The sequence below is a fragment of the Notothenia rossii genome, assembly GCF_949606895.1.
Source record: "Notothenia rossii genome assembly, chromosome: 5".
Classification (NCBI taxonomy): Eukaryota; Metazoa; Chordata; class Actinopteri; order Perciformes; family Nototheniidae; genus Notothenia; species Notothenia rossii.
In genome coordinates, this window is record NC_136903.1 from 12762179 (window position 1) to 12789490 (window position 27312).

The 27312-nt window shown below is 38.6% G+C and overlaps 1 protein-coding gene and 1 long non-coding RNA gene across 4 annotated transcripts; one reads left to right on the forward strand and one right to left on the reverse strand.

Moving 5' to 3' along the window:
- Positions 1-270: 270 nt before the first annotated feature.
- On the reverse strand, positions 271-5007 carry LOC307041672. The gene is made up of 2 exons (XR_013808843.1): positions 4839-5007; positions 271-484 (listed from the first exon to the last, which is right to left on the reverse strand). It is a non-coding gene; the product is annotated as an uncharacterized lncRNA (long non-coding RNA).
- Positions 2981-23062, forward strand: tasor2 (transcription activation suppressor family member 2). Of its 3 annotated transcripts, XM_079685114.1 has the most exons (23): positions 2981-3604; positions 3875-4023; positions 4388-4483; positions 4578-4650; positions 6294-6385; positions 6920-7057; positions 7196-7320; positions 7441-7457; positions 7843-7942; positions 8059-8153; positions 8249-8355; positions 10267-10339; positions 10447-10518; positions 10625-12427; positions 12551-12763; positions 13168-13918; positions 14109-14562; positions 15698-19195; positions 21441-21563; positions 21644-21797; positions 21901-22006; positions 22257-22438; positions 22682-23062. In XM_079685114.1, exons 1-23 carry the CDS (start codon positions 3571-3573, stop codon positions 22777-22779), a joined length of 8553 nt encoding a protein of 2850 aa, XP_079541240.1. In that variant the 5' UTR covers positions 2981-3570; the 3' UTR covers positions 22780-23062. The 3 variants fall into 3 exon arrangements, with proteins under 3 accessions (XP_079541240.1, XP_079541239.1, XP_079541241.1); XM_079685113.1 differs by having other exon boundaries at positions 10625-12763; XM_079685115.1 differs by having other exon boundaries at positions 2982-3604; positions 10625-12763; positions 13606-13918.
- The last annotated feature ends 4250 nt before the right edge of the window (positions 23063-27312 follow it).

Consider the following 27312-nt stretch of genomic DNA (forward strand, 5'->3'; position numbering starts at 1 on the left):
TACTGATCATAATTCCATTGTTGAGGTATAGTCAAATAGATTTATACTGTGCAATTTTCCAAACTCACATTGGTTTCTCATACAGCATCTCTGTATAGTATGTGAGTGTATTCACTGACTCGGCCACTCTGTTCTGATTAGTCAACTGTTCTGACTAGTCAACCACCAGAGAGGCTCCGCCCATGTCTAACACAGTGCTTTTTTCGGCTCTGAGCGGAACATCAACAATGACATGTTATTGGAGCAAATAATTCAGGGAAGAAAGGCTACTAAGTATTTCCATCAAACTTTATTTTTAGAAATGAACATGTGTAAACATACATATATACACTGTATATTCTCCATTCCTCCCCTTATAGGTGTTTTCGGCATCTTGCCTATCGCAGCTTTGTAAGTTGGAGCTGCGGCTTTTTAGGACGAGGCATCAGAGTGGTCATCCCGTCATGTGTTGTCCGCCGGATACGCCAGGAGTTTCCTGATCTGGCTGGACGAAATCAAATGCAAATCACAAAATATTAGAGAAACTTAGTTGTTTTAGGTTCGTTAGCTTGCCAGCTAGATTAATATGCTAGCCTACGTTTGCTAGTTGTTCAGTGTAATATACCAACCTACTATGAACAACAGCTAGTGGTTCATATTAGGCTAGCAAGAACATGTTTACAATTGCAATCTTATAAGGGTAGTCTGCTACGTTTGGTCATTCATTGTAGCTGGCATAAAAACAATGTTTTCCCTAGCATGTCGAGCTCTTGGTAGCCTTCTTGTTTAGCTCGGTAGCATACACGCTAGGAACGCCAACTATAATGTAATTAAGTTTCGCAACTGACCGTACGGTAAATCACCCGGAGTATACTGTCTGAGTATTTTGTGTGTGAATGCAGACATGCTCCTCCTGTGTACCCAAATCTCCCGCTGTTCCAAACAAAGTAGGAACAGCATCGTTCTTCAGTGCCCTACGCTGTACATTTCCGGCATGAATCGCTGAAAGGTTTGTGAAGCTTTGTTTTGTGAAATGCTGGCAGAGGGTGTGGCCTCTGGGTATTCACACGTCACAGTACCCAGGAAGTAAACAATGGAAATGAGCAATCTCCAACGAGGCGTTTTGGGGCAGCATAGACTGTGTTAGAGTTTTACTCGCTACAGGGTGCACTTTGAGGGTTTTTGACTCGTTTACATGCATAAAAACCTTCATAACACACAAGGGGATGGTTAATAACTGGAAAAGCATGACATGGGCCCTTTAATGCTTCTTGGTACTACTCCACTACATTTAAAAGGGAAATAATGTAATTGTAATCCTTTCAACAAACATTAAACTAGTGGATTAACTCTTTAAATCACGAAAGAGTCCAATTATTTAAATATTTTACAAAAAAGTCAATCAGAACTTTGTTGGTCAACTACAGAAAAATTTCACTGCAACAATATTATCTAGAAATGTCACATAATATAAATAAATATAGACACATAAAGGCAACTTTTCTGCACAATGATTACTTTACATTTTTATATTTTCCGTACATTTGACTAATGATACTTTTGTACTTTAAGATTTTTAATGCAGGACTTGTAATGAAATATTTTGACAACCATTTATTGGTACTTTTACTCAAGTGAAGGGCCCATGTGTTGCATCTGAATTCTTCTTCCACCACTGCATTCAAGTTATATATTGGACTAAAATAGACAAAAACTAAAAACCAAATAATATATGAAACAAATGTATTTATTTAATTGCTTGTTAACCTGTGCATGATCTCGATCGCTAATGTTAGCAAACACAATCAGTACTAGCTAACTTGGTCACATTTCCCCCTTTAAAAGAAAGCTTTTTAATAAAGCTAAATCAAAATTATACATCACTATATTGATTACATTTCCAAGTGCAAAAGTGGGAATTTTTTTTTTGTGCGTGGTTGGACCATACAGGCAATGGGTTGAACTAGCTAACATCGCTAACTCCAGCTAGTGTTACACTAATGCTAATCCTTGATGTGTTAAGACTTGGATTTGCTTTTGTTTTACCAAATGCAGCAACTGCATTAATTTTATGTCGAGGAGGTGTAATTCTTTACATTTTAAATGTGAATGTGATTAGATTTAAATGGGCGAAAAATGTCAACAACAGCATGGACTGTTACTCATCAAAAAACCTCAATCAGTTGTGCGATCATTTTATGCATTTTTTCAAAACTCTATAGTAAATAAATAATACTTTATAAATATTTCTATACAACCTAGATTACTCAATTGCCAATGGCCTATAGTATTGCAGTAGAATCTAACCAACTATTTTTCTTAGATGAGGCAATAGAGTCATAATTAAATAATGAAATACATTTAAAATATTTTTTGGTGACATTATTTAGCCTGTAATAAGAGTTCATAGAGCTGGTGAATGAGATACATCATTTTGAATTACCTAGAAGGGCTTGCTGTAGGCCTACGTAATCAAATATAATGAAATATATTAGTCACATCCAAAAAAGAACACCAGAGATAGTCTCAATATGGTGGAAAAAAGAAAAAAAAATACCCTGGGATCGGAAAAGTGATACAAAATGTCAAAACATTTTGCAATGGATGTCAATGAGGAAATATTGTTCTTCCGGTCCTGAGTGTCTGTATTTTGGCTACAAAGTTGATCAGTCGATCAACCAACGTTTATTTATACAGCCCTATATCCCACATTTTACATTTGACAAAAGCTCCAAACTTGGACTGATAAACATTGTCCAATATTTTTTTTACCAAACTATTATTCTTGAAAATAATAAGAATATTAACTGATTGTATCCCTAGTTTATAAATACTTCACATTGAATATAACTAGCAAAGATAAAACCGGGAACTAAGGCTTGGTGCTGCTTTCAATGTAAGTGTGTGCTAAACTGTGTAAAAGTGAAATATGTGTTAGCAATGACTCCCAACTTCCCCTGCAGTCTGTAGTAGCTCAACTATGTTCATTGAGCCTTCATGTATTGTAGAAACCACACTGTAACCTCCAAACACGGCCAGGTTTTTATCGTGTTCAGAGTCAAAACGTAGTCCTTTTTCAGTGTTAGTACGTTTTACAGTTAGCATTAGCAATCATTAATGTTTCTCGCGACACATAGGAACACATAATGGGAGGGGTAGGGAGCCGCAAGCGCAGACTGGCTCTACCAGCGCCTCAGTTTGGTCGAGGACAGTTTCAAGATGGATGCTTTCGCCCTCGATAGGTTTCTGTTTCTTTTTCGTGACGAACGCGTTCGGTTCGATCCCCCAGCGTGAATAACTGAAGACCTTTCTAAAGAACGCGGATTTACTGACCTACGGAACTGTTTAAAAGTGTATTTGAGAGGATATCTTTGTGTCTACGTGTCCGGACTGTCGCTTATTTTGTAACTTCCTGGTTGTGTCGCATAAATATGTCTATCGAAGCTGCGGCGACAGCTCAAGTTACTTCAAAATCTTTACTGGTAACAGGATACACGGGATTTTATATGTCTGTTGATAGGTTTAAAACGAGAAACAATTGTCGTGAACGAAGGGAAAAGGGAGAAAGACCGATTTCATAAGTGCTCAGCAATGGAAAGTGGGAATGGTGGTGCCTCGAGTAAAGGTGACGATCTTCTTCAGTTTTTTCCCCTCGTGTGACTTTCACTCTTAGGATTAACAACATATTTAGATCGGATATTTATTTCCTGATAGACATACACTAATTGTGGATGATTATACCAAAAAAAAGGACGTAGAAAAAGGTCTAATTTCTCACAGTAGAAATAGTTATCGGAAACTTTTGTTGTTGTTGTAGAAAAAATAACATTTGGTTTGATTTTCGCATTGTCGCTTGGATTTGATACTCATGGTTTTTTCTTCTTCTCTCTTCTAGGCCTTTTAGTACCCGTCTCAGAAAGTTCTCTCGTCTTTCAAAACAATATTCTGACTCCAATTAAAAGTGCGTACTTGTATGAGGAGTCAAAGCAGTCTTTTAGGTACAAGTCCGCTGCCTTGGTAAAAAACCCAGCACTGGAAGAAAAGGTCAGTCAAAATCTTGTCTTTTTCATGTCTATAAATGGCTATAAATGTCATTAAATATTAAACCACACATAATTCTTAATCTTACAACCGTTTACATTTATTAAAAGCTGCACAGGGCTTGAAGCCTTTAAATATGCATATTTTATAAAAAGATATAGGCCTACCCTTATTAATACTGTATCCTTTTAACATTATCATTAACTACTGGGATACTTAATGTGTATATATCCTTCTATGTAAGAAATATAAGGTCAAAGAATGCAATTAATTCGACAACACAGAAACTGCCCTTTAATAATTACAGGAACCTCAAACATGAAATCTTAATGACTTTGACCAAATATTTTGTATTCTTTCACAACAGTATTATGCCTTCCGAGCAAAGAGAAGAGAAGTAGGATATTCAGAGGAGGATCTGAAAGAATCCTATGGGTTTTTGCTGTTTGACGATGTCAACAAGGTAATACACTTGAAATGTTGGCACGCCTGAGAAAAACATGCTCCAACAAATCTTCTAGATCTTTCCCGTAACTGATATTTGTATTTATTTAAAGGCTAATGATCTTGGAGAAACTGGCGTGCTCACAGGACACAGCACATGCACAACTCTGGGAGATCCTTCCAAAGGTAAAATATAATGATTTAGCATTTCCCCCTCTCTCATACTGCCACTGTTGCCCAGCAGTGAGATCACAGTGACATTTCAGTATCAGCCCAACAGAACAGAAAACAAGAAGTTGTATTGCTAATCAGAGAAGACAGAGTTGACATTTTTACACAACCATTTCTGTAACATTTAACATAGATATACTTACTGGTTATTTGTTAAACATGCAAAGAATTACATAAATCCTTTCTTATTTAGTTAAAGTATATATCCCAAGGTTTTATCTTTCTAGCTTTGCCCATTACATTGCATGTGGCCTATTCAAAGTATTTAGTGCAGATCATGCTCCAAGAAAAAATATGTGTCAATTGCCTGGTGCTCCCTTGCCTTTGAAAGTGAAAGCAAGTTAAAACTGTACAAATGTATACAAATGAAAGTGGAAGCATTTCTTTAGTGAAACAGAAACTGTAAATTGGTGCACAGCTGTACAGGATATGAATTGTTTCTTAAGCAGTTAGACAATTAATTCAGCATTTTTATTTCCTGTTACTTTTATTCCTACAATATGGGAATGTTTCCTCTCAGAGATATTGTCTGTTAACCTTCCACCCTCTCTTTTCTGTGATAAGTGACGTGTGGAAGACAACATGTTTAGATATTGGTCAAAGTCCCAGTTCTTCTGTAAACGTTGCAATGAAACCACACTATATTAGCACATGAAATCGAGCTCCACTGTCTCACATGCCATTGCATGTAGCAGTGTTGCAATGGGTCATAATCTGTGTTATACTTCACACCCGTGCGTGTTTCAATCTGTGTAGTTATGTTTTTTTTCACATCAAAACAGACAAAAACATTCCTTAATGGCAGAAAGAGACATTTGGAAAGCTCATGAAGTTAGTCTTTTTCTAATCTGTCATAACTTATCTCACTTTTTCTGAACATTGCTGGTGGAGGAGTATAAACCTACCAGACTGGTTATTGGCCCTTTGTTTGACCCCCTTTGTTCAGAATTTCAAACTGAGAAAAGTTCACTAACTGTCCCTTATTGTCAAGTGTCTTATAATGTCAGTCCCTTGAAATCATTGAATTATATATTTTTATATTTTAATAACATTTGAATACCTTACGTACCTTATTAAAGATAATGCATTATCTTTGCCAGACATGAACACTCCAATAAAAGTGGCTTTTTATGAGGAAGCATCAACACCTGCCCCTATACTTCCACCAGCTAATGTCGGACTTATGTCCATAAGATTGAACTAAATCCTTACTAAAATACATTAGAAGTAGTGAAAGTAACTAGTTGAATACAAACATTAGAGGTTATTCCTGCTCAGGGAGGAGGAAACTTGTTTGAGTAAATGTAGAGTAATTAATGTTTTATGGTCTAGAGAGGACATTCTGTACAATACAACATTGTTCAGCTGCAGTGGGTGAGGTTGTTCAGATAGTTATCAATCCTGTTGTGTGACCTTGAACGCCCACAAGCTTCAAGGTGTGGCCTCGCTGCTGTAGGAGTGTCAGTTGTTGGGATCAGTCACTTTTAAGTTAATTATTGTAGTTGCTTATGATGTCCTCAAATCTTGATAAGAAACCCTTCCTTCACTTATTTTTAACTGCACACATATTAAGTTAATCTCTCTGTGTTTTTACTCAGGTGTTTACATATCAATGTACTCTGACTGTTTGGATCTGAATCGCTGGTATCATGGGAAATCTGGATACATTGCCATCATCAGGCTGACAAAGGTATTCAAATAATTGTCTCAAATAGGCCCTTTTATTCTTTAGGGTTTCACCCCTTCCAGTAGTGTGTCTGTATATGTTTTTGTGCATGTAAAAGATATGCAAAGGCTAAAATCCCGAAGTTGACGACAGAGGGAATTTCTCTCCCAACCCCCCCCTCCCCTCTCCCCCTGTAACATAATGACATTGCTATGTAACATTTGCGCTTCTATTGGCTGGCACTCCAACACATTGTACTTGATAGGCTTAGGGGCGGGACACCTAAGTGGTTGACCAATCACAACAGAGCCGACCAGCTAACTAATCAGAGTAGTCCGGGCTCTGGTTTCAGACAGAGGGTGAACAGATGTGCTGCAGCACAGGCAGTATGAGAAAAATAAAGACCTTTTTTTTTTAAACATTAAAGCATGTACTACACAGTAGTGCAACAAAATACAAATATGAACCTGAAAATTAGCCTAATAGGTCCCCCTGCAACTTTTTTCATTCAAAGAAAACATGTAATGAACAACATCACTGTGCTTTCTTTTACCACAGGGTAGAGTCAAAAACGTTTCAGAGAACTACACGCAGAATCTCACTGCACCCATTGCAGGGTTCGACTGTCATGTGTCGGAGCAGTTGCCTTCAGTGTCTGCTAAAACAAGCTCCTTTCTCGCCTTTGAGAGAACCCAGGTAAGAATGTGACTGGTGATGAAAATCATCAGTGAGGATAATATGTGTATTTCTTATTTTTCTGTGTAGATGAACCCTTTGAACCTATTAGGAAGTAGACAACAGGCATTTCAACTCTGTCTATTTTTGTCTTTGCAGTATTACATGTATGAGCTGCTAAATGATTGTACAGCCCAATCTCCCAGTGCTGCCTGTCCTTTTGCAATTGTATCATTCTCATATACGGATACCAAAGCAACACCTGTAGCATCCCCAGAGAACAGGTACTGTATCGTTACAACAAAGCATGACTCAACCCTGAGTAATAAACTATACCAATTCTTACAAATTGAGAATCTTTAAGTCAAATCAATTAATTGTTTGCCTGATTTATCTTTCTTTAGAGTGGAGAGAAAACTTGGTAAGTAATATATTTTAAATATAACATTTGCGATTGGATTAATTAACTAGATGATAGAATTCTTTAAACTGCTTAGAAACCCCCCAATTGTAAATGTAATGGATTTGTTTATGCCCCCAAATCAACTAAGCCAACATTTTGCCCAACTTTGGCTCCTGACAAGATAGCAGGACATGTTTGTTACCAATTTATCCCTTAGATTTATTTTGGTTTTGATGTTTCCCACTTTACCAGTGTCTTCACTTTAGACTTTAAAGTGAGCCTACTAAAGCCTATGATGAATGGTAGCTGATTCTGTAAGCGATCGCTTAGATTGAAATTGTAATGTCATGAATATCCTCCCTTTTTAAAAAACAGTCCTTTTAATAGTTTTTTCTTACTCCAGTTCCTCATTACCTTCCATGGAGGGGTCAGCTTGAACTAGGGGCCCAGTTCTATGATGTGGGGCTAAGGACTACGGCAGGGGCCTTGATTCCTGCAGAACTGTAAGTTAAAATGTGAAACATTTAAAAATACTGACTTTTAATACTTAAATATCTTTGAAAAGTTTGATTTATAGAATCCATTTTTTTGTGCTTTTGTTTTATCTTTTCCATTTAAGGCCACCAGTGGTAAAAATTGATCAAGCAATATCCATGTCAGATCTGAGACAGCTGTTGTCAAAATCCGTCTTTGAAACCTGCTTCTCTGGTGAAGGTGTGCTTTTAGAATATACTAGAAAAAAAATCATCTTTTTGTGCAGAGTTTCTGAACATTTCATTGATGCATTATGTTTTGTGTATGTCTCTCAGTCTTTCTAGATGGCTTGTACTGCACTCTGTGTGAGTTTGTTCCCTGTGGGGCAGTAGAAACCCAGTCACTTGCTCTGCTTCTGCGGGAGGTCAAAGAAAATGATCTAGTGAGTTTCATTTTTGTTATCATTCTTTGAGAGATAGTGGGTTTTTTAATTAAAACATAAAAAATGATTACAATGTCAATTAAAGTTTATCAGTGCCAAAAGTGGTATTTAATTCGGGTTGACTAAAAATCAGAAACCTAAAGTAACAATACTACAACCAAGCAAACACTTACATTTGTACAATCGTTACCAGTGACTGATTGATCATTTTGTATCATAAAATGTCTTAATAACTTAATCGATCAATAATTAATGGTCTAGTGCAGGGGTGCCCACACTTTTTTGGCTCGTGAGCTACTTTTGAAATGACCAGCTCACCGAGGTCTACCAACCAAAAATAAAATCCCAAATTGCAAGGCTTGTTGAATAACACGTTTTATTTATACATGGGATAACTACAATAGGGCTGCAACAAACGACTAATTTGATTATCGATTAATCTATCGATTAATGAAACGATTAATCGACTATTACTGTAAGCCTTGCACAATTTCTCAAACGCTCTTATTTAGCCATCAACTTTTAGATTTAGCTTGAGGTTGTTTTAGGCATTCGGAAACTAACAATGAAGACAATAAAGATGAATACTTGATTCAAAAATAGTAAATACATATATTATTAACTTAACAAATTGTGAACAAAATTAACATTGCTTTTTATTTAAATTAAATAAATAATATTTCACATCAAAAGAAACAACAATATTTTAACAAATCGTATTAAATAATCTGATGACAGAACTGTAAACAGAATAGCTGAAACTTTAACAAAATAAAGAGTAACTCTGTTACCTCTAATCATTAACCCATGTTTATATAATTGAGTTAACTCTGTGTTGCTGCTAGCATACATAACACCTGACGTGGAAACGTTACTCGTGGATGGGGCTACAGAGCTACTAGAAAGACAGTCGAACCCGGTGCATTCCTCCGTCTGAACGTGGTGCACTTTTGCTAAATGTTTAGACAAATTGCTTGTGTTACCGCCCTTACATGCTAAACACTCTTGGCAAGGAGCATTGTCCACCTCAAGACGGGTAACATTTAACCACACCTTGGAACGCTTCTCTCCGCCATTTCCTCCGTGTGTTGCTGCATGTAGCAGCTGCGTGTGTATGTGTAAACTGCCCCGCCCCCTCGCACGCAGACGGGGGAGAGAGAGATCTCGTCTCGATTGGAAAGATAAAAAATACACCGACCATAGATGCATTTATTTGTCTTTTTGCATGTTAGAAACCAGTTGGCGACACTAAGACTGCGAGATAATGTTTGTGTAGCAATAATACATGACCTTTCTCTTTCTCAACTCGCTACTAACTCGGAGGGAAGTCGCTGTAGTATGCCTTGTTAATGCTCCGATAATGCCTCTATGTTACCTTTCTTTGGCAGAGCGACGCTTGCTTTACAAATAAGGCAAATAACCTTTGAATGTGACATCACAAACAAATATTCTTCCTCCCATTCTGGGTGGAAGTGGTATGTCTTTAGCTTTTTGCTCGGTCCCGCACTCATTTTTTTGTTTGTCTCTTGTTTGTCTCTTTAACTTAATTGGAGTTGTCCCGGCACTTGACTGATTTTGTATCGCTTTGCATTCTGGGTTAACAGACTGGAAAGCGATAGGTCGCTTTTTCTGTCAATCAAGTCAACTCCTGAATTAAGTGGCAGGGAGGCCAAGGGAGGAGGGATCAAAACCTGTTTTGTCTATTTTAACGGAGCTGGATTTTTTTTTTTTTATATGAATGACTCGTGATCTACCAGCATTGCCCGGACCGCGGTCGACGTACTGGGCACCTCTGGTCTAGTGAATCGTTATTTTAGCGCTGGAAATGTCCTTGAAACAGTTTTTGTTGAATTGTACTTGCTACACAAAATTCAAAACGTTTATCTGACAAACTTGCTTATTTATTTACAGGCTCTCACTTTTCAGCTGCATGATGGTGGTTTTCTTATCCTGTTGCACTCTTCTCATTTCCTCACATATGATGGTAAGATATGAAATTGATGACAAAGTTTTCAATCCCACACCAAAAGATCTTTGTTCGTAATTCAACTTCACATCAGCAACATACAGTATCTGCGTTTATTTCCCCAGATACTGGGTCCAATGGAACTGATGTCCTGCAAGGCATATTTGTGTTTCCAGTGTCACAAGTTATACGGAGAGGTAATTACAGCATATGTTTAACAGTGTATATTTTCATTTGACATGTTGAAATAATCATGAATACAAAGAAGATATCAAACTATTATTCTTGCTTGAATTTCCACAGACACAAAACTTGTTCATCGAAAGCCTGCCATCTCAACTGACATCCTTCAGGTTCTACCAGTGCTAAGTTATGCAGAATGTGAAGTTGAGAAAACCCCGATTGACCCAGGCGAAGAGCTGTGTGAAGTCTTGGCGCAGCATATGCAGAGTTACGCAGCACTAATAAATCCTGGGTTTGCATCAATTTCATCCAGGGAAGTCAGCATCTTTCCAGATCAGTATGATGTACCGGTTGCCCACAAGCACCTCTACTTATCCCCGGAGTGGACTAACAGGGCATGGCAGAGCTTCAGGACTTACCTCAGCAAACCTCTCTCTTTTCAACTGCCAGTGTCCAAGGCTTCAGAAATCCTTGCGACTGGACGAGAGGATCGAATGGAAGACCTTGACAATGATGATGTCTACATATTTTGCTCATCTCCTGAAGAGGCACCAGCTGATTCTGTTAGCATGGAGTCAGAGGATGAGTTGACAGGACGGAGATCTCCTGTAAACGTTAAAACACTTGTTGACACTTGTATTAAAAATGCTGCAACACAAGATGACTCTACAGATGTCTCTCAAAATGTTCTAGCAAATGATTTGCAAGCTGCAGATGTTTCCCAAGACACTGGCAAATTTGATCTGACTGTGCTGATCAAAGCTGATGAGATGGCGTCAAAAAGTCTTTTGACTCCTTCTAAATCAGATGACCTTCCTGCAGAGCTTATTGTCAGCATCACTTCTGCTGAGGGAACTGTCACTGATGAGGGTTTAAGTATAATCGGTACTGTATCTGCAACAAATCACAATGACTTTCATTTGTCTGGTTTTACAACAGACAAATTACAAACGGCAGGAGTGAACTCTCTGAATGATAAGACGGTTACAACCAAAAACATTTTGGATTGCCCAGAGGTCCCCAATCTCTCAAAAACTCAACGGAAGAAACTACGCAAGGTACATTCCAAAGGTCGGGAAAAAAAAGTATCCAAAGCTTGTGTTGACCCTCCCAGTTTACAAGTACCAGAAGTGGATGACAACTTAAAGAGTCAGAAGGAAGGCCAGGCTAAGGAATCTTCAGACCAACCACAGTTGGGTAGTCCTTCAAAAATTGATAGGAGGAAAGGTCGGCCAAAGGGCACATTAAAAAAACTGTCAGCAAAAGATGAGAATGATACATCTGCTTCTGTTGGATTAACAGTACCAGAGGAGAAAAAGATAGACCCTGGAGAGCAGACCTTGGGAGGCAACATTTTAATGGAACTTGAAGCTTTACCTTTGAGAAGAAAAACCGAGCGCTGGGACTTAAAGCCAGTCATCAGTGAATGTGGAAGAATCCTGGTTCCTCATGGCTCTGTTGATTTTGCCGATCAGATAAGGTCTTTAAAAGATAAACTTCAATCTGATAAAGATGAACTCATACCTGAAAAAGTGCTGGCTGATGCCTCTGTGAATGCTCATGAGGCAGTCGAATCAGTGGGCGGAACAGAGGCCTCAACATCCAAAGATGGAGGGAACACCCTTCAAAACGCTGTTGACAATGAGGTCAATCCTGAACACAATATTTTAGGAGCATCAAATGATGACAATGGTTTATTGACTCTGAATCGAGAGATTATTGACCATTCTTCAAAAACTGATGTCAAAGCAACCCCTCCCTCAGAAGTTGTTAAAAGAAAATACTTTCATACCCTTTCTCCAAAAAGAATTGCCACAAAGGGTGCATCTCTGTTGAGTAAATTAAAATCAGTTCTTCTAAGAGGAAAGCGAAAAACGGCTCTTCTATTGCCAGAGGAAACGACTGCAGATACTGCACAAACAAGTGAGCCCTGTCTCAAGAAGAGCAAATTTGAAACAAGCGTTACAAGTGTCCAGGAAACCATTATGCATGTCGCGGAAGCTTCAAAGAGGCTGTCAGTTGACCCTCTTTTTGCATATGCCCTAGGCCTGACCCCTAAAGAGACACCAGATAATTTACAGAAGACACAGGATCAGGAAAACCAACAAAGGAAAGAATCATCAGGGACACAAGTACAAACCATTTTGGACAACCAACCTCAAATCCTACAAAAGCCTCCGTCAATCTTTCCGAGAAGGGGAAGGATTAAAATGCTCAAAAAGCACCAAGGCATCCCTACAGACTGTGTTAAAAAGAAATGTAAGTCTTATTTCAAAATTCTAAAAATTGAATGTTTGTTTTTTGTGCATGATGTGTGACATCTCTTCAGTATTATTAATGACATTTAAGTTGACTCTTTTCTTGGATCTTTAAGCTTTGCATCTGTCCTCGGCATGCTTTCGCTGCCCTTTGCTAATTCTTTCTTTGCCTATGCTTTTCTCTTGTTTGTGCTTCATTTTTGCCTGTTCATCTGCACCCAAATGTGGTGGTGTTGGCCAAATAAACAAATACCTTTTTTGAATAATTTTTAAATAATGACCTAGTTTACAAGTTGGTGGCAGATTCCCAATAGATATACATTGGTATATTTCAAATGCTTTCAATGTGCTACTTTTTATTTTCATGCTGTTTTTTCTTTTTTCTCCTGTTTTTTGTCTTCACAGGGTGGTTGCATTTTCAAACTCCAGCTTGTTATGCCAGTGAGAAACTCAAATACAAAGAGAGTACTAGAGATAAATCTGTCAGGAAGACTGTTAAGGAAAAAAAGAACAGTACTTGCTCATCTACAGATGCTTTGAACTTACTTGCTGACTTGGCACTCAGTGTCAGTAATGAAAAGGTTCCACCACAACCAGATCCAGCTCTTGAGAGAAAACCTGAGACAAGTTTGAAGAAGTGTCACCTTACAAAAGATGTTACCAGTGCTGAACAAGAGTCAGTTCTTCATTCTCTGCTTAGACAGCCTGCTGCTAGACCCATGCAACCTCTTGAGTGTACTTCTCCAAGCCACCCTGTGGGATGCAGTGAATTGGTTGATTTGATATCTAAAGAACATGCTTACTCATTGCCCCCGTCTTCCTCTCTACTGTTGGGTCTGTCAGGTACACCCTTCCAGGTTTCCCCTTTAAGTGGTTCTACCAGACTGCTGCAACATCAACAGAAAATGTTTGGTGATGGAATTAATACACTACACCCTACTGCCAAGAAATTAAGGACAGAACAAAACCACAGGACTCCTGAGTACCTGAAAATAAACAAGGTGTGCAGAATACAATTCAGAAACTCTCGTACCTTTGCTAACAAGGATGGATCTATCCAAGTCACAAAGCATTGGAAAGAAAACTATGACTTTGATCTGGACAGCAAGTTCACAAATGACTCAAAGGATAGAACTATCATCCGAGCCTTGCATGGGTATGTACATTGTGTTCAAAATATCCACACAACATTTTTAATGAATCTCTTCACATAGTTGAATTGCTGTAATTTTATCTTGCTAACAAATGTGGGCTATATACTTTAAAGTTGACTTTTAGTTCAGATTACATGATAATCAGTTATTCAACTGAAAGTGTTAATATTTGTACATTTACATCTTCGATAGCCCATGGGATTTCTCCATTGAAGACGCCAGTGAAGAGGTGCGACTGATCGTCCACATGTGGATCGGTCTGTTCTACAGCCGGTCAACAGACAGGTTCTTTAATATTGACCTATGTCCAGAAGAGAGTGATTCTTTGGAAATGTCCTGTGGAATGGTGTCAGCAACAGCTCAGCCTGAGCTCAAGGTCAACTCATTGGTTCCTCTCCCAAGTGTAACAAAGACTGCAGACCCATTGATTCCCAATGCTATGGACCTCAGCAAGAAGGATGATTCTGTGTTACGGCAAGGATCTGTGATTTTGGACTTGTCAATGAGAAACTCCAGTGCAGAGATAGTCACTTCTGATTCACAAAACAGAATGAAAATTTTTGTATCCAGTAATCGGAAATACACCGTTGACACCTTGAACCCTCTCAAGTCATTTGCGGGACAACAGAAGACCATCACAACTCAGGTATGGTTCTAATTTTATTGTTTCTGCAATCTATCCTGCATTTTATGTTTTTGTCATGATTTATTGATGTTCTTTAAAATAATGAAACGTTATAAGATCTGATTTGTGTGCTTGTCATGTTATAATAGACATGCAAACATAGAAGTTGGAAGAGACAATCTACAGTTTTTTCCAGCAGAATGCATCTTAATGAGAGTCACAAGCTTTCTTAAATTTCCCTCAGACCTTTTGGCCACAACTCCAAATAGTAATAATTGTGGACAGGGCCGTCCCTGGCCAACATGGCTAGTGGAGCCTCGCAGCGGCGAAACCGTGCCGCGCCACACTAATTGCAGCGCATAGGTGCGCCGCATTTTCGGCCCAGTTGAGGCACCCTCCTCAAGATGAGGCCCCCTCCGCAAGGTGAGGCCCAACGCAGTCTGTATGATCGGCCTGTAGGGAGGGACGGACCTGATTATGGACTTTGGACAGACCTCATGTCTCAAGCCTCCTAGGATGCTGAGAGTATTGGCTCTTACAGAATAAAAATCATTGTCTTGCTTCTACTAGGGAAAAATAATCCATGCTGGTATCAACAGTTTAAACATAACTTAAATTGACAGCAGCACCGATTGAGGTTTTGTTGCCTTGTAACCGAGACATTTTATTTTCTATTAGCCATTCTTTAAACACTGCCCTTACCGTGTTCCTGTTGAGTGTTTACTTACTGTCCATCTTCTTTACTGGGGACAGTTTAGCAATCATGAATCCAAAGTTTTGTGCTCTCCACAAAAATATGTTGTATCTCCAACAAAGCAATGACTTTCATTGGTCTGGTTTGTCTGGTCAAAAATGACGGAGAGCTTGGCTTTTGAAGGAAGTCCCAATTTTGTATGGTTCAGATAAGGTTATATATCTCCTGTTTGGCCTTCCTATGGGGGGAGCCATGGACCCATTTGCAATGGGAGACCTTACCAAGAACCATTATACCTAACAGCCCAGCTCCCATGCAAACCCTTCAAATATTGATGCATACTCCTGGTACAGTAGAAATAGATTGTCCCTTTCAACCGTCACTATTGGGGAAAAGAGTATAAATCCATCACAGGTTCCTAAAGATAATGTAATTTCTTATTATGTTTTCTTATATTTGCAGTGTTACAAAAAGATGGTCCAGTCCACAATGATTGTCAATGAGATGAATGATTTCCGAAGCACTCATGAAAATATGACTACTTCTACACCTTTGCAAAAAGATGGAACCATGGAGCACAATGTTCTACACATTTTTCAAGGTGATGGAACATACATTCCTGCACAAGAGATGAAACTAATATTCTTTCAGCCAGAAAATGATGACAATGCTCCACGAATTGGCCACTTGTTATTTGGATGCAAAAACGAGAAGTCCAAAATGATAGATGGCATCTGCAATTCAGAGGCTACAGGGATAAGTTTGATTGAAAAACATGGAAAGGATTTCTACAAATCTGTGAGAGGTATAGAGGTGGACCTAAACAAAAAAGCATGTGATGTGGTTCCTGAAGTTGAGCATGATGAAATTAAAGCCATACAAAGAAAGAAAGAAACGCCAAGCCAAGACAGCAATGAAGAACCTTCTCCAAAAGTAATTCATACGAATTATGATTCTACAAAGAAAGAATCGGGTATAGTCTGCAATGGAAGTCTTGTAGAAAATGAGAAGCTGTTATCTAGGAAGGAAGCTGTAGCAGTCTCACCAGGCAAGGATGAAATTGTTAAAGAAGATCTGGATTGTTCTACAGTACTCAAAGCTGAAGTAATTGAAGATGCCTCTGGAAAGGGAATTGGACTTGATCAGAAAGACAGTTGTGTTTCAGCTGTGGTCTCGTTAAAGCTAGATTGCATCAAAGAGTGTAGTCACAAACCGCCATTGGTTGAGCAACAACCTGAGGCCAACCACGAAAATGACAGGTCAGGTGAAAATGCGATGTCAGAAAATACAGAAAAAGCTCAATTAGAAATTAAGTCTATTTCTAAAGATCTTGCCGTTGAAGACATTTCAGAAATTGGTATCAGTTTGGCAGATAATGTGCATTATCAGATGGCACTATCACCCAGATCTGATGAGAAGAACTCTATTGTGGATGGCTCTAATGCAGATGGGCCTATTCCCCTGACCAAAGACCAATGTAAAAATGAAAGCAATAACAGAGTATTGGCAAACTTGACTCGGAGTACTCACAATCATGAAGACCAGGATACCAACTCAATTGAAGCAGAGAAAAAGGTTGTTGACGCAACTCAAAAAGAACTATTTCCTCATCAGTCTCAATCCCCTCAGTGTGAAGCTGAAGTGGCACTGATAAAGGAAACGGATGTCAATCAGATCTTCAAACCAAATGAGGAATTGGAAAAGATCTACAAGGGAATTGTCATTCCATTTATTGGAATCGACACCTCCCAAGAGGATGCAGAACAACCACACAATTCAAGCTCATTAGGCAATATTAAAGAAGTTGTCAAGGAAGGAATACCAATGATCTGTGTTAGTACCTGCCCTGAAACTGTCCTTCCCACTGGGGTATGCAGTACATCTAAAATAAACAGTAAAAAGGCAGAACTGTATGCTGAAAAAGTTTCTGGAAGTGAATCTGACGACCGGTGCCCTACCCCAACTATGGATGAGACACCATATCAGCAACCAACTGGCTCTGGCCCTATAAGTAGTAGTGTAACGACTTTTTGTGGCAGTCAAACCTCCAAAAACAGCAGAGGCTTAACATCCCTACAGAATGAGATGCCTAACAGGTCTACAGTTCACAGTGATGCCAACCCACATAATGATCTTGACCCTGATGTGGAACTAAGAACTCTTAGAGTTTTAAAAAGTATACACAAGTACTTCTCAAAATCAAACCATGTTGACACATCCAGCCAAATTCAAACAGCTGACAAACACTCTCCGGATAAAACCCCTAACCTCAGAAGCAAGTATATCCCCTCTGGCATAATGCCAAGCCACACATCATCTGACTTTGACGACAAGAAAATGAGCAATACAACGTCGACAATGACGTCAGCCTCTACCTCACAAGAACTGCACAAAGAATCAACAGCTCACATCCTTATAGCGCCTTTCAAAAGCAAATTAGAGGAAGTACTTGGAGTAAAGTTGCAGCTACAGGAAACTGAATCATCAGTTCATCAACTTCTCGAAAAAAATGATAAATTACAAGAAACCTCCATTGGGCCAGATATGTGTCATCCCTCAAGATCCATTCCCTCCACTGAGAGTTTGCAAGACATTCATCAAAATACTGACCAAGATGAACATAACACAACATCCAAGACCAATTTAAGTCAGGAACCACGTTCATACAGTCAGCGTCCTATCATGGCAGTGAAACCTTCCAAGAGTGATGAAAGTAAAGGAGATTTCATTTCTAAAGACAAGCAAATTGAAAACACTGTAATGTCACATTTTTCGAAAAATGCAAAGACTAAATCCGCAGAAGTTGCAATCAACACAATCCTTACCATGTTCTTGGAGAAAAAGACAGAAAGCCTCAAGAGAACTTCTGAAGGACTTGATTATAAGCAAGGGGCTAGTGAGCTTCCTCCAAAGAGAAGTTTGTTATCAAGTGTTAGTGACAGTGAGCCCAAATCAGATAAAGATGAATTTATACTTCTAGATTCCTTCTGTCAGCACCAAGGAAGTGACATAACACAATTCAACAGGATTCCTTCACCATCTCTACCTGTGCACTCTTGTGATTCTGAGCAAAATTATTCTGGACTTGTTGATGGAAACCAAGGATTCATGACAAATGTTGAGAAAATTGGGCACGCAACTAAACAGAGCATTGAGATGTATCAGAAAAACTGCTCAAATGCATCGACTTCAGATGCAGATTACAAACAATGTGGCGTAATAGATGACAGTCTTTCAATGGGACCTAACAGCTCACTCATGTGCACGGTCCATAATTCTAGCCAGGAGATATCTCCTTCTTTTCTGGAGCAGGTTTCTCAGAGGTGCATTCAAGTTGACCCTACTGAGGCGTCAATGGAGAAGGAGTGCCTAATCTTCTCAGAACAAATGAAACTGCTTTTAAAAAGGAAGAACAGGGAACCCATTTGCCAACAGGACACGCATGATAAAGTGAATTTCTCATGCGTCAGTCCCATGACTGTGCACTTTAGCAGTCTAGAAGAGCAGGAGGATTCTTTGGATCCATTGGCACATTTGGATGCACCGTCATTTATTGGACATAAAATCAAGGTAGACCTGTCTGAGAGGAAAGATCTTGCAGTCTCTGCTGAAGAAGGAAGTACTTTGCATCCTCAGAAATTAACCCAAGAAACAGATAACCCAATGAAACATCCTGGAATTTCTGGTTTGAAATCTGAGTATGCCAGACTGTACAAGGCAATGATGAATGAAGTCTGCGATGCCAACAAGGCCTCATCTAGACCGAAGCACTTCCGAATGGATAGAGGTTACTCAAAGACTGAACCAAGTAACCATTTTGACTTCTGTGATCAAATGAAGAGAGAGATGGATGAGAGTTTTCGCAGCAATCTGAATTCAGTTGTGAAGAAATCCTGTAAAACAAAATACAGATTCTACATAATGGTGACGTCAGGAGAAGACTTCTTTGAAGAAACTAAGGTAAGACTCATTTAAAAAAACTTCAAATTGTGTATTTCTATAAAGCTTCTATTAACTATATTGTTTTGCTAACTAAAGTGGTATGCTACCCAAACACATTTTTTGACAATGTAAAACTCATCCGTTGTTTAGAAAATGACCGTAAAACATATTTTGAGATTAGAGGTTTGGTCAGATGAAAATGAAATGTCTAAACAAAATATAACTGTCAACTATTCTTCTGAGTCCTCACTACCCCAGGACTATGATCTGTCCTACTACACTGTGACCAGCCCAATGCAATCCTTCTGTTGCATTGAGACCCTTGTGTTTCTTTGCTGTACATTTGCTACAATAAAAAAAAATTGTTTGTAAAGCCACTGTTAATAGTAATTTAACACCACAGTGAAAATAATGTTCCAATGTGGCAATTATAAGAATTTATTTCAAAACTACCTAAATGTGAACAATATCATCAAGGTAAGCTACGTTTTGATGATCTAACTTAATAACACACCTACGGAGATCAAAATAAAAAAGTCTCAACAATACTTTTTTAAAGCAATGTCTTAAGCCATTATTGTGTGAATCACTTGAATACATGTGAGTCATATGCATGCAGGCGAGGCTGGGGACATTTCCATGTAATACCTTTTTACACCATAAACATATTTTCACAGAAATCTGTCATGTCCACTAGTAACTTCTAATTTTAACGTAAGGAAGTAACATTGTGAAACGTTTCTTACATTCTTTTTATCAAGCCTACGGTTATAACTGTTTCAAAATGAAAAGATACATTTTGGGTGGAGTAACTTTAAAAAAAAATCCAGAGATGGTTTTAAAAGGATTTTTTTAGCATTTCATGTTTTGTTTTATGTAGTGTTTCAATACATTTATTAGACCAGTTAAGGTTGTTTGTCATTTTGTAAATGAAAATAATTTAACAACCTCATATTGCCCTTGAATTAGGGGTGGGCAACATTGAAAAATATAATATCACGATATTTTTCAAGCTGTATCACGATATTTTTTCATGTTGGTTATTATGGTTATTTTTCAAGTTACTTAACAGTAAAACCACCTACAAGGTAACAAACTAAAATAAAAAGGAGTAACAGACCAAAATACCATTTCAAGCTGGTTTTAATTCTGCAATGATTCCCTGAATGAACAATTCAACAGGAATTTTGATATGGCTTCCTCAGTGATCAAGTAGGTAGGCCTACACCCTACACAACAAACTTTAACACTGGTTTCTTCACCAAGTAAAGTGCACTCTCTTGCTAAATAAAATAAAAATATTCAAGGCACAGTTTCTCAGTATAAAAATTCACTTTCTGTTTTAGGTAGCACTAGCAGTGATGTAACATCGATAAACATGAAAAGGAGAGTAAAACATAACTAAGTAAAACATAAAACATCAATGAGGGAAAGTCAGTGCCAAACAATTAAAATGTAAACTTTAGACTTGAAGTGCAATCAAAGTCTTTAGCATAACCGAACATCTGTTTAAAAAGGGAAAAACAATATAAATACCTTATTGATAAAATAAAATATAAGCCAACAGAATCAACCAAGACAATAAATGAAGTGCAATACTGTCTGAATCCTGACTAGCTTGGTTTTTATTAACCGTTATCAGTATTTAGTTACTTTGGCATCATTTTAAAACGTGTATTACAATTAAATCACGGTAAAATAGGTTAATTTTGTCGTAGTTGGTTTCCACCACAGTATTTACATGGAAATAAGCCCCGCCCCTCTCCAGCGCGTCCTGTTTGAATGACAGGAGTAATCACAGCTGACAGCCGCGGTGAAACTGCAGCGGGGGTGAGAATATTCGCATCGCGTCCGTTGTGAACGCAGCATAATGCAGTTCAGAAACCACTGTTCTGACGCTTTTAAAGCAACTTCGAGATTTTAACACTATCAGGGGCACACGGGCCATGGTGGCCGTAGGACGTACAATTATTTTCGGGGCTTCACGGCCAGACCGCCGTGAAAATCCTACCCTGGTGCACTCGCAGAACTCACGTTCTATGACTGAGTGACTCTGTATCACGATAGATATATCTCTGAAAAGGCATATCGTGGAGACCTAATATCGTCTCGACGATATATATCGTCATATCGCCCACCCCTACCTTGAATATCCCCCTGTATACTTATATGCTTTCACAAAATACATTAGAGCAAGCAGTGCAAGATTTGCTGATGAAAATTGATTTAAAAGTTTGATTGATTTCTCCTTGATTTTCAAAAGGTACAATTGGAGTCAGAGGGTCACACTGCTGTACAGCCAACCGAGTTCTTCCTTGGTGAGGATTGTCATTCATCTCTACTCATCATCCTCAGGAATGAAGACATTGCAGAGCACATTTGTGAGGTAATTGTTCTGCTTGAGACAAAGATTATGACAGGACTTTTTCAATAAGTATTCACGCATTAATGACTCTGATATTTCAGGTCCCGCATTTGCTTGAGCTCAGGAAGTCCCCAGTTGTGCAGTTCACTGGAATTGACGAACCAGATGATGTTGTGAATCTAACCCATCAAGAGCTTTTCACAAGGGGTGGCTTTATAATGTTCGACAGAGCAGGCCTGGAGCACCTGAACCTTTGTATGTGCACTTTTCACTGAAAAAACAAATGTATTGTTATTTCATATTGTGTTATTTAAGCAGACAATTGTACTCATTATATAAACTTTGTATTAATTTGAAGGCAACATCAAAAAAACGTCAGAGGTTTTGCAAGAGCTAAGCAAAACGGGGAAGTGGAAATGGATGTTGCACTACAGAGACAGCCGTTGGCTAAAAGAAAATGCAAGGTAGAGGTTAACTTTTGAAAATATGTCTACAAAAAACCTCCCTATATAGCAATACACAGATGTTCAAACTTATTTGGGATAATTTATACTATATTTCTGACCTGGCACTAACCATGGTTTTCCATAAATTGAGATATTTAAATTGAGATATTTTTCACAGATTTTCCTAATATTTTCAGATACCATAGTGTCATCATTTTATGAAAGAATAATGCCGAATGCAAAGTTTAAAACCTACTCTCATATGCAGGTTGAGTTTGGAGGGAAAGGAGAAGCAGAACTACCTGAACTGTTGCCAAGAAGCTGGAATATTGGAGGTCTTGCCTTATCATGAGTGCGACCTCATGTCAAGAGATGGGCCAGACTACCTTGCTTGTTTGGTCCGTTTGCAGGTCCAGAATATATCAGCACGTTACCCTGTGTTTATAACCGGTGAGACACTAATCTACAAATACATTATCTGTACCTTTTACATTCAATGAGACTCACGATACTGTCGTTTAATTTTGAAGATGCCGTTTGCAAGAACTCTACAATTAACATCCCAGTAATTGCTTTCAGTGATTCATTTGATTGGACTTTAGAAAAAAAAAAAAGATCCTCAAAAGTCAACCTGTAGAGGTGTTAGTCATTGTGCAGTGCAAAAAAAATGACATGTTTTTCTTATTCTTACAGACACAACGGCAGAAAACGCATTTGGAAAGAAAGGAATATTAACAATGACTTTCGACTCTTTCCTGACGTATTCTCCAAGCTTAACACGTACAGCCTGAACTGGAAAAAGTCAGATGGCGTATCTTAAGTTGTGCTATTCAAGAACACAACAATAACAAAAACTCACTCGATGCGAGTAATTTACCTTATTATGGTGATTTCAAACCTACTACATTTTATTATTTATTTTTTGATGAGGCCTTCAGCAGTTAATCTCTTTTGTATGAAGCAATTTATTTGTTATTTGACATTATTTTTCTATAATGGTTTGCAATTTATCGTTATCAGTTAATGGATAGAGCTACACACATATTGAAATAAAGGCAGGTGTAGTGTATATACTATATGCATTTTGTATATTTTGTAAATTGTATTTTTACAGTGTATACTAAGTTGTGTTGTGTTAAATGTTGACTTCATTCAAGGAGATGATACTGAATGTTCAGTCTGCTTTGGTTAGGCAGGGTTTTTGTATGAGCATGGCTCAAAGAAGAACCTTCAGATACAGCCATGACATTAGTGTTTCAGGCGGTTTCAAATATTTTATATATTTAAGTATTCTGACACTGATTCTTAATTATTGACTTATATATAGTTGAAGCTAAGCAATTTATCATGTTGACTATGCACTTGTGTTCAAATTCATGACTGTATAGAGATATTTTACTGAGAATAAAGTGGTTTGTTTGTTTTGCTTTAAGGAAAAAAAAAATGTTTCAATAACAATGTAAGCTTTGGGGGAAGACTCAGGTTTTAAGTTACTTTCAGTCCATTCACACATTGGCAATACAAAGCCACTCATAAATGAAAAATATTACATTTCAATATCAGTAGACAAAATTAGGATGTGCAAATCTATCCAAAGTGCTTTTACCCGATCCTTAGCATGTTATACTATTTGTGGAGTTTAAGTCTAAAATTAGGTCTTCTGAAGATGTAATCAAATTAAGTTATTGAATAATACTGCATAATAATGCCGGAGGAATTCTGAGGTGAGGGAGGTGTGAAGGTAATGTAAAAAAAGAAAATGTCTGACTGCACATTGTGGCACATGCCTGAGTTCTGCTGATTTATTCTCCAGCTCATAGCCTCATCCATTCAAGCCTCCAGGAAGTGTGCCGGACTCTGATGAAAATAATAGGCTTGTTTGAGACGCGTTGCGGCTCGCCTCGAAAGTAGAGAATAGCCGATCGCTGCCGGGAAAGTTCTCAAAAAGCTCGCCTGAAGTCGGACAGCTCCGAGTCGGCTTCTTCTTCTTCTTCTTCTTCTTCTTCTTCTTCTTCTTCTCCTCCTCTCAGTTTTTTGGCGGATTGCAAACAACTTTAAGGTGCATCCCTCCACCTCCGGAGTCGGCTTGACTAAGTTTGCATTTATAAAGAGAATGCACACATGTGTTTAATCGTTAATGTCAGATATGTATTAAGTAAATACATTTGTTCCTGCTCAAGATTAGATTCAACTCTATTGTTATTGCACATATTACAGGTACTGAGACAACGAAATGCAGTTTAGCTTCTAACCAGGAATGCAACAAGCAGTAAAGTGAAAAGTAATGTACACAATCTACAGAATAAAAGATAGAATGAAGTGAATGATGAATAAACAGTGAGGGGTGTGAATCGTATGAATACACTAGATATACACTGCAGCCTGTGAGCAGTATGAATATGCTAAGATATATAAAGTATAAAAACGGTAAGCAGTGCAAGTATAGTATAACATATATAGATATTAATTTCATGATGATAAACATTGTGGAACAATGATGAAAAATGTGAATGGAAGTGGCGACGTAAAACAGACACCAAACAACAACACATTTTTGCCGAGCCAATTGGAGAGTTTCATCAGCAGCACGGGGTAAAAACCACCAATGAGCGCTCAGCTCGAGATAACAGCGAGTCGTTTCCCATCAAGCATTTCGCTTCCGCAGCCCGTGGAGAGGAACTGCGCCGCCTCGCCGCTCCTCGCTCTCAAGGCTGCGGGCGTCTTTGTCCCGCGAGATTTCAACGTCTCATGTGAGCGAGCCTCCAGAGCAAGTCGGACAAAATGACTAACCATCATGCAACGCGCAGGTCTCGCTTGTCTCTGTCACTACCCGATTCGTCCCCCTTCCCGATCGGTACTGCGCATGTGCGAGATGGTCAGCCATATTGGAGAACTCACGACGGCAACCCAGGAAGGACATCTGACACAGTGGCTTTTGGCAAAGCTGAAAAATAAAACGAGATAGAGATGAGTTATTGTTATTACAACGTGACTTCACTTTTATTTAACAACTCTTGTTATGGGGTTCTTTTATTTGGGGTTAAGTACATTGTCAGAATAAGTGAGAAATGGATTTAACTTCTGCTAGACAGCCATATGCCATACATGTTTGCATAAATTCACAGTAAATATTTATTCAGTATGATAGCTCTCTAACAGAAGTTAAATTCATTTCTCACTTATTCTGACAATGTACTTAACTCCAAATAAAATAACCCAATAAAAAGAGTTGTTAAATAATAGTGAAGTCACGTTGTAATAACAATAACTAATTTCGCTCTCGTTTTATTTTTGAGCTTTGCTAAAAGCCACTGTGTCAAGTGTCCATCTTGGGTTGCCGTCCGGAGTTGTCCATCTCGCACATGCGCGGTACCGATCGGGCAGGGGGACGCATGGTTATGGCTAGAAAGGATCCGTCTTGTGTAAATATGACGTCACGTTCTCGTTGTAACTCTCGTTGGAGCGGCTCGGAAACACATCTACAGAAGTAACATGATGCAACATACACATTAATGCAGCAGGATAATAGTAAAACACTGAAAGGGAACATTTTATTGCACCAGGAGCTATCTTGGGACTTTTACTGCGACAACGTTGACTTGCCTGTGAATAAAAAATAAACCATAGTGTTGGTGATCTACAGTGTTGTCATTCTTCTTTGAACAGCAAGACCGCTAACACCCTATTTCAACAATCACACTCCCTGTCATTGACATAATTAATAGATAGTTTAGCTTCTCACGATCATTTGCTGGGCCCACTGATGTTAACGATCGTAACTGAAAGGCTGCCTGCCAAACGTAAACATTCAGCCACGTGACTTGCGAGAGTTTTACAGACGGATCCTTTCTAGCCATAACCGGGATGGATCGGGTAGTGACAGTCTCAAACAAGCCTAATCATTTGTCCAAACGGCGGTACTACAATTTCCTTATCAGTCCTTGACGACACTGGGCCCAGAAAGACTTTTCCCCATTGCCTAAAATGAGGAAAGAGACGTCTGTAAATCAGCGGATACTTTTTATTAAACTAATTAAACTACCCAGTATGAACTATTGTATAGCCCTTATTAGAATCATTCTGTCCTTAAAGTTGTAAAATGCAGCCGAATCTAGATTTATTTTCTGTCTCCATTCATTCTACTGTGAGCGTCCATACCATATACGGGTTCTTCTGCTCTGACAGCTAGGCATGATGGGTAATTTGTTACGTTTCGCTCTCTGAAAATGTGGGCCATTCTGTCCTCATCCGCCAAGGAGCAGCTGTCATAGGAAATAACTAGACCCCGCCTCCGATGCTGTATCCAGTTCTTATTATACATCCATGCATCCAACTCTGTTCCCTTCTCTTTCTGAATCTTTTGGAGGTGGGGATTCACCGGGCCGTAACTCTGCCTGATAAAGCTTGTTCTGCCAGTTTTTCTGTATTTTTCAAGCTGTTTGCAACCTCGGTGTGTCCCCTCCTTTTTTTAGCTGATCAATGTGCTTCTTAAAAACGTATTTGTGTGCATTACACCCTTTCTTTTTTTCTTGGTCCATCTGTAACGAAGCATCTGTGACTTTTTGATGAAGCAGCCAGGAGCTTCAACAAAAGTATTTTGGATCTAGATTAGTACTTTATTGATTCTAAATTGGGGAATTATTTTCGAGCCACTCCCCCCTAGAAAAGAAGAAGGCAAAAGGTGTCTACATCGCTAGATTATGTAACAGAACAACACAGCATAAATAGTAAGACACAGTAAATCTATGGAATTAAAATAAAGTATGTGACTGTGACTAAGCAAGAAAGATTCAGTGTCATAAAATCCGGAAATGAAATTGAACCGACTCTCCTTAAAAAAACATGTATATCCGTAGGCTAGTATCTTCCGAGCACTCCTTCACAACATTCACCCTAAAAAAAAAAGCTGAAGTCAACAGTTTATACATCGATGCAGGAAAAAGCGCTGTCGGTGTTTTCTCCAAATTCAGCATGACACAGCGGTTGTGAAGTAAAAACCGAAACTGACCGTCGGTGTGAGACGTTAAAACCTCCCACTTAAATCGCTTGTAAATCGTTTTGATCCAGTTCCGTTCAGCCACATCTAAAGTAATTCATTAACCAATCCAACAGATTACCTGCCCCGGTTTGTGATTCATATCATGAACAACATGTATTGGACTAACGCATGGATGTATAAAGGGAAGCGGATTCGGAAGCGGAGCACCGTACATTCCTAAAAATTGCTCGCTGGCGCATGAAACTCAAAATGTAGCGACTGCTTCAGAAAGTACCCGGATCATCCGGGGCATTTTGCTTATGGAGCATGCGCACTTGAGTTTTCC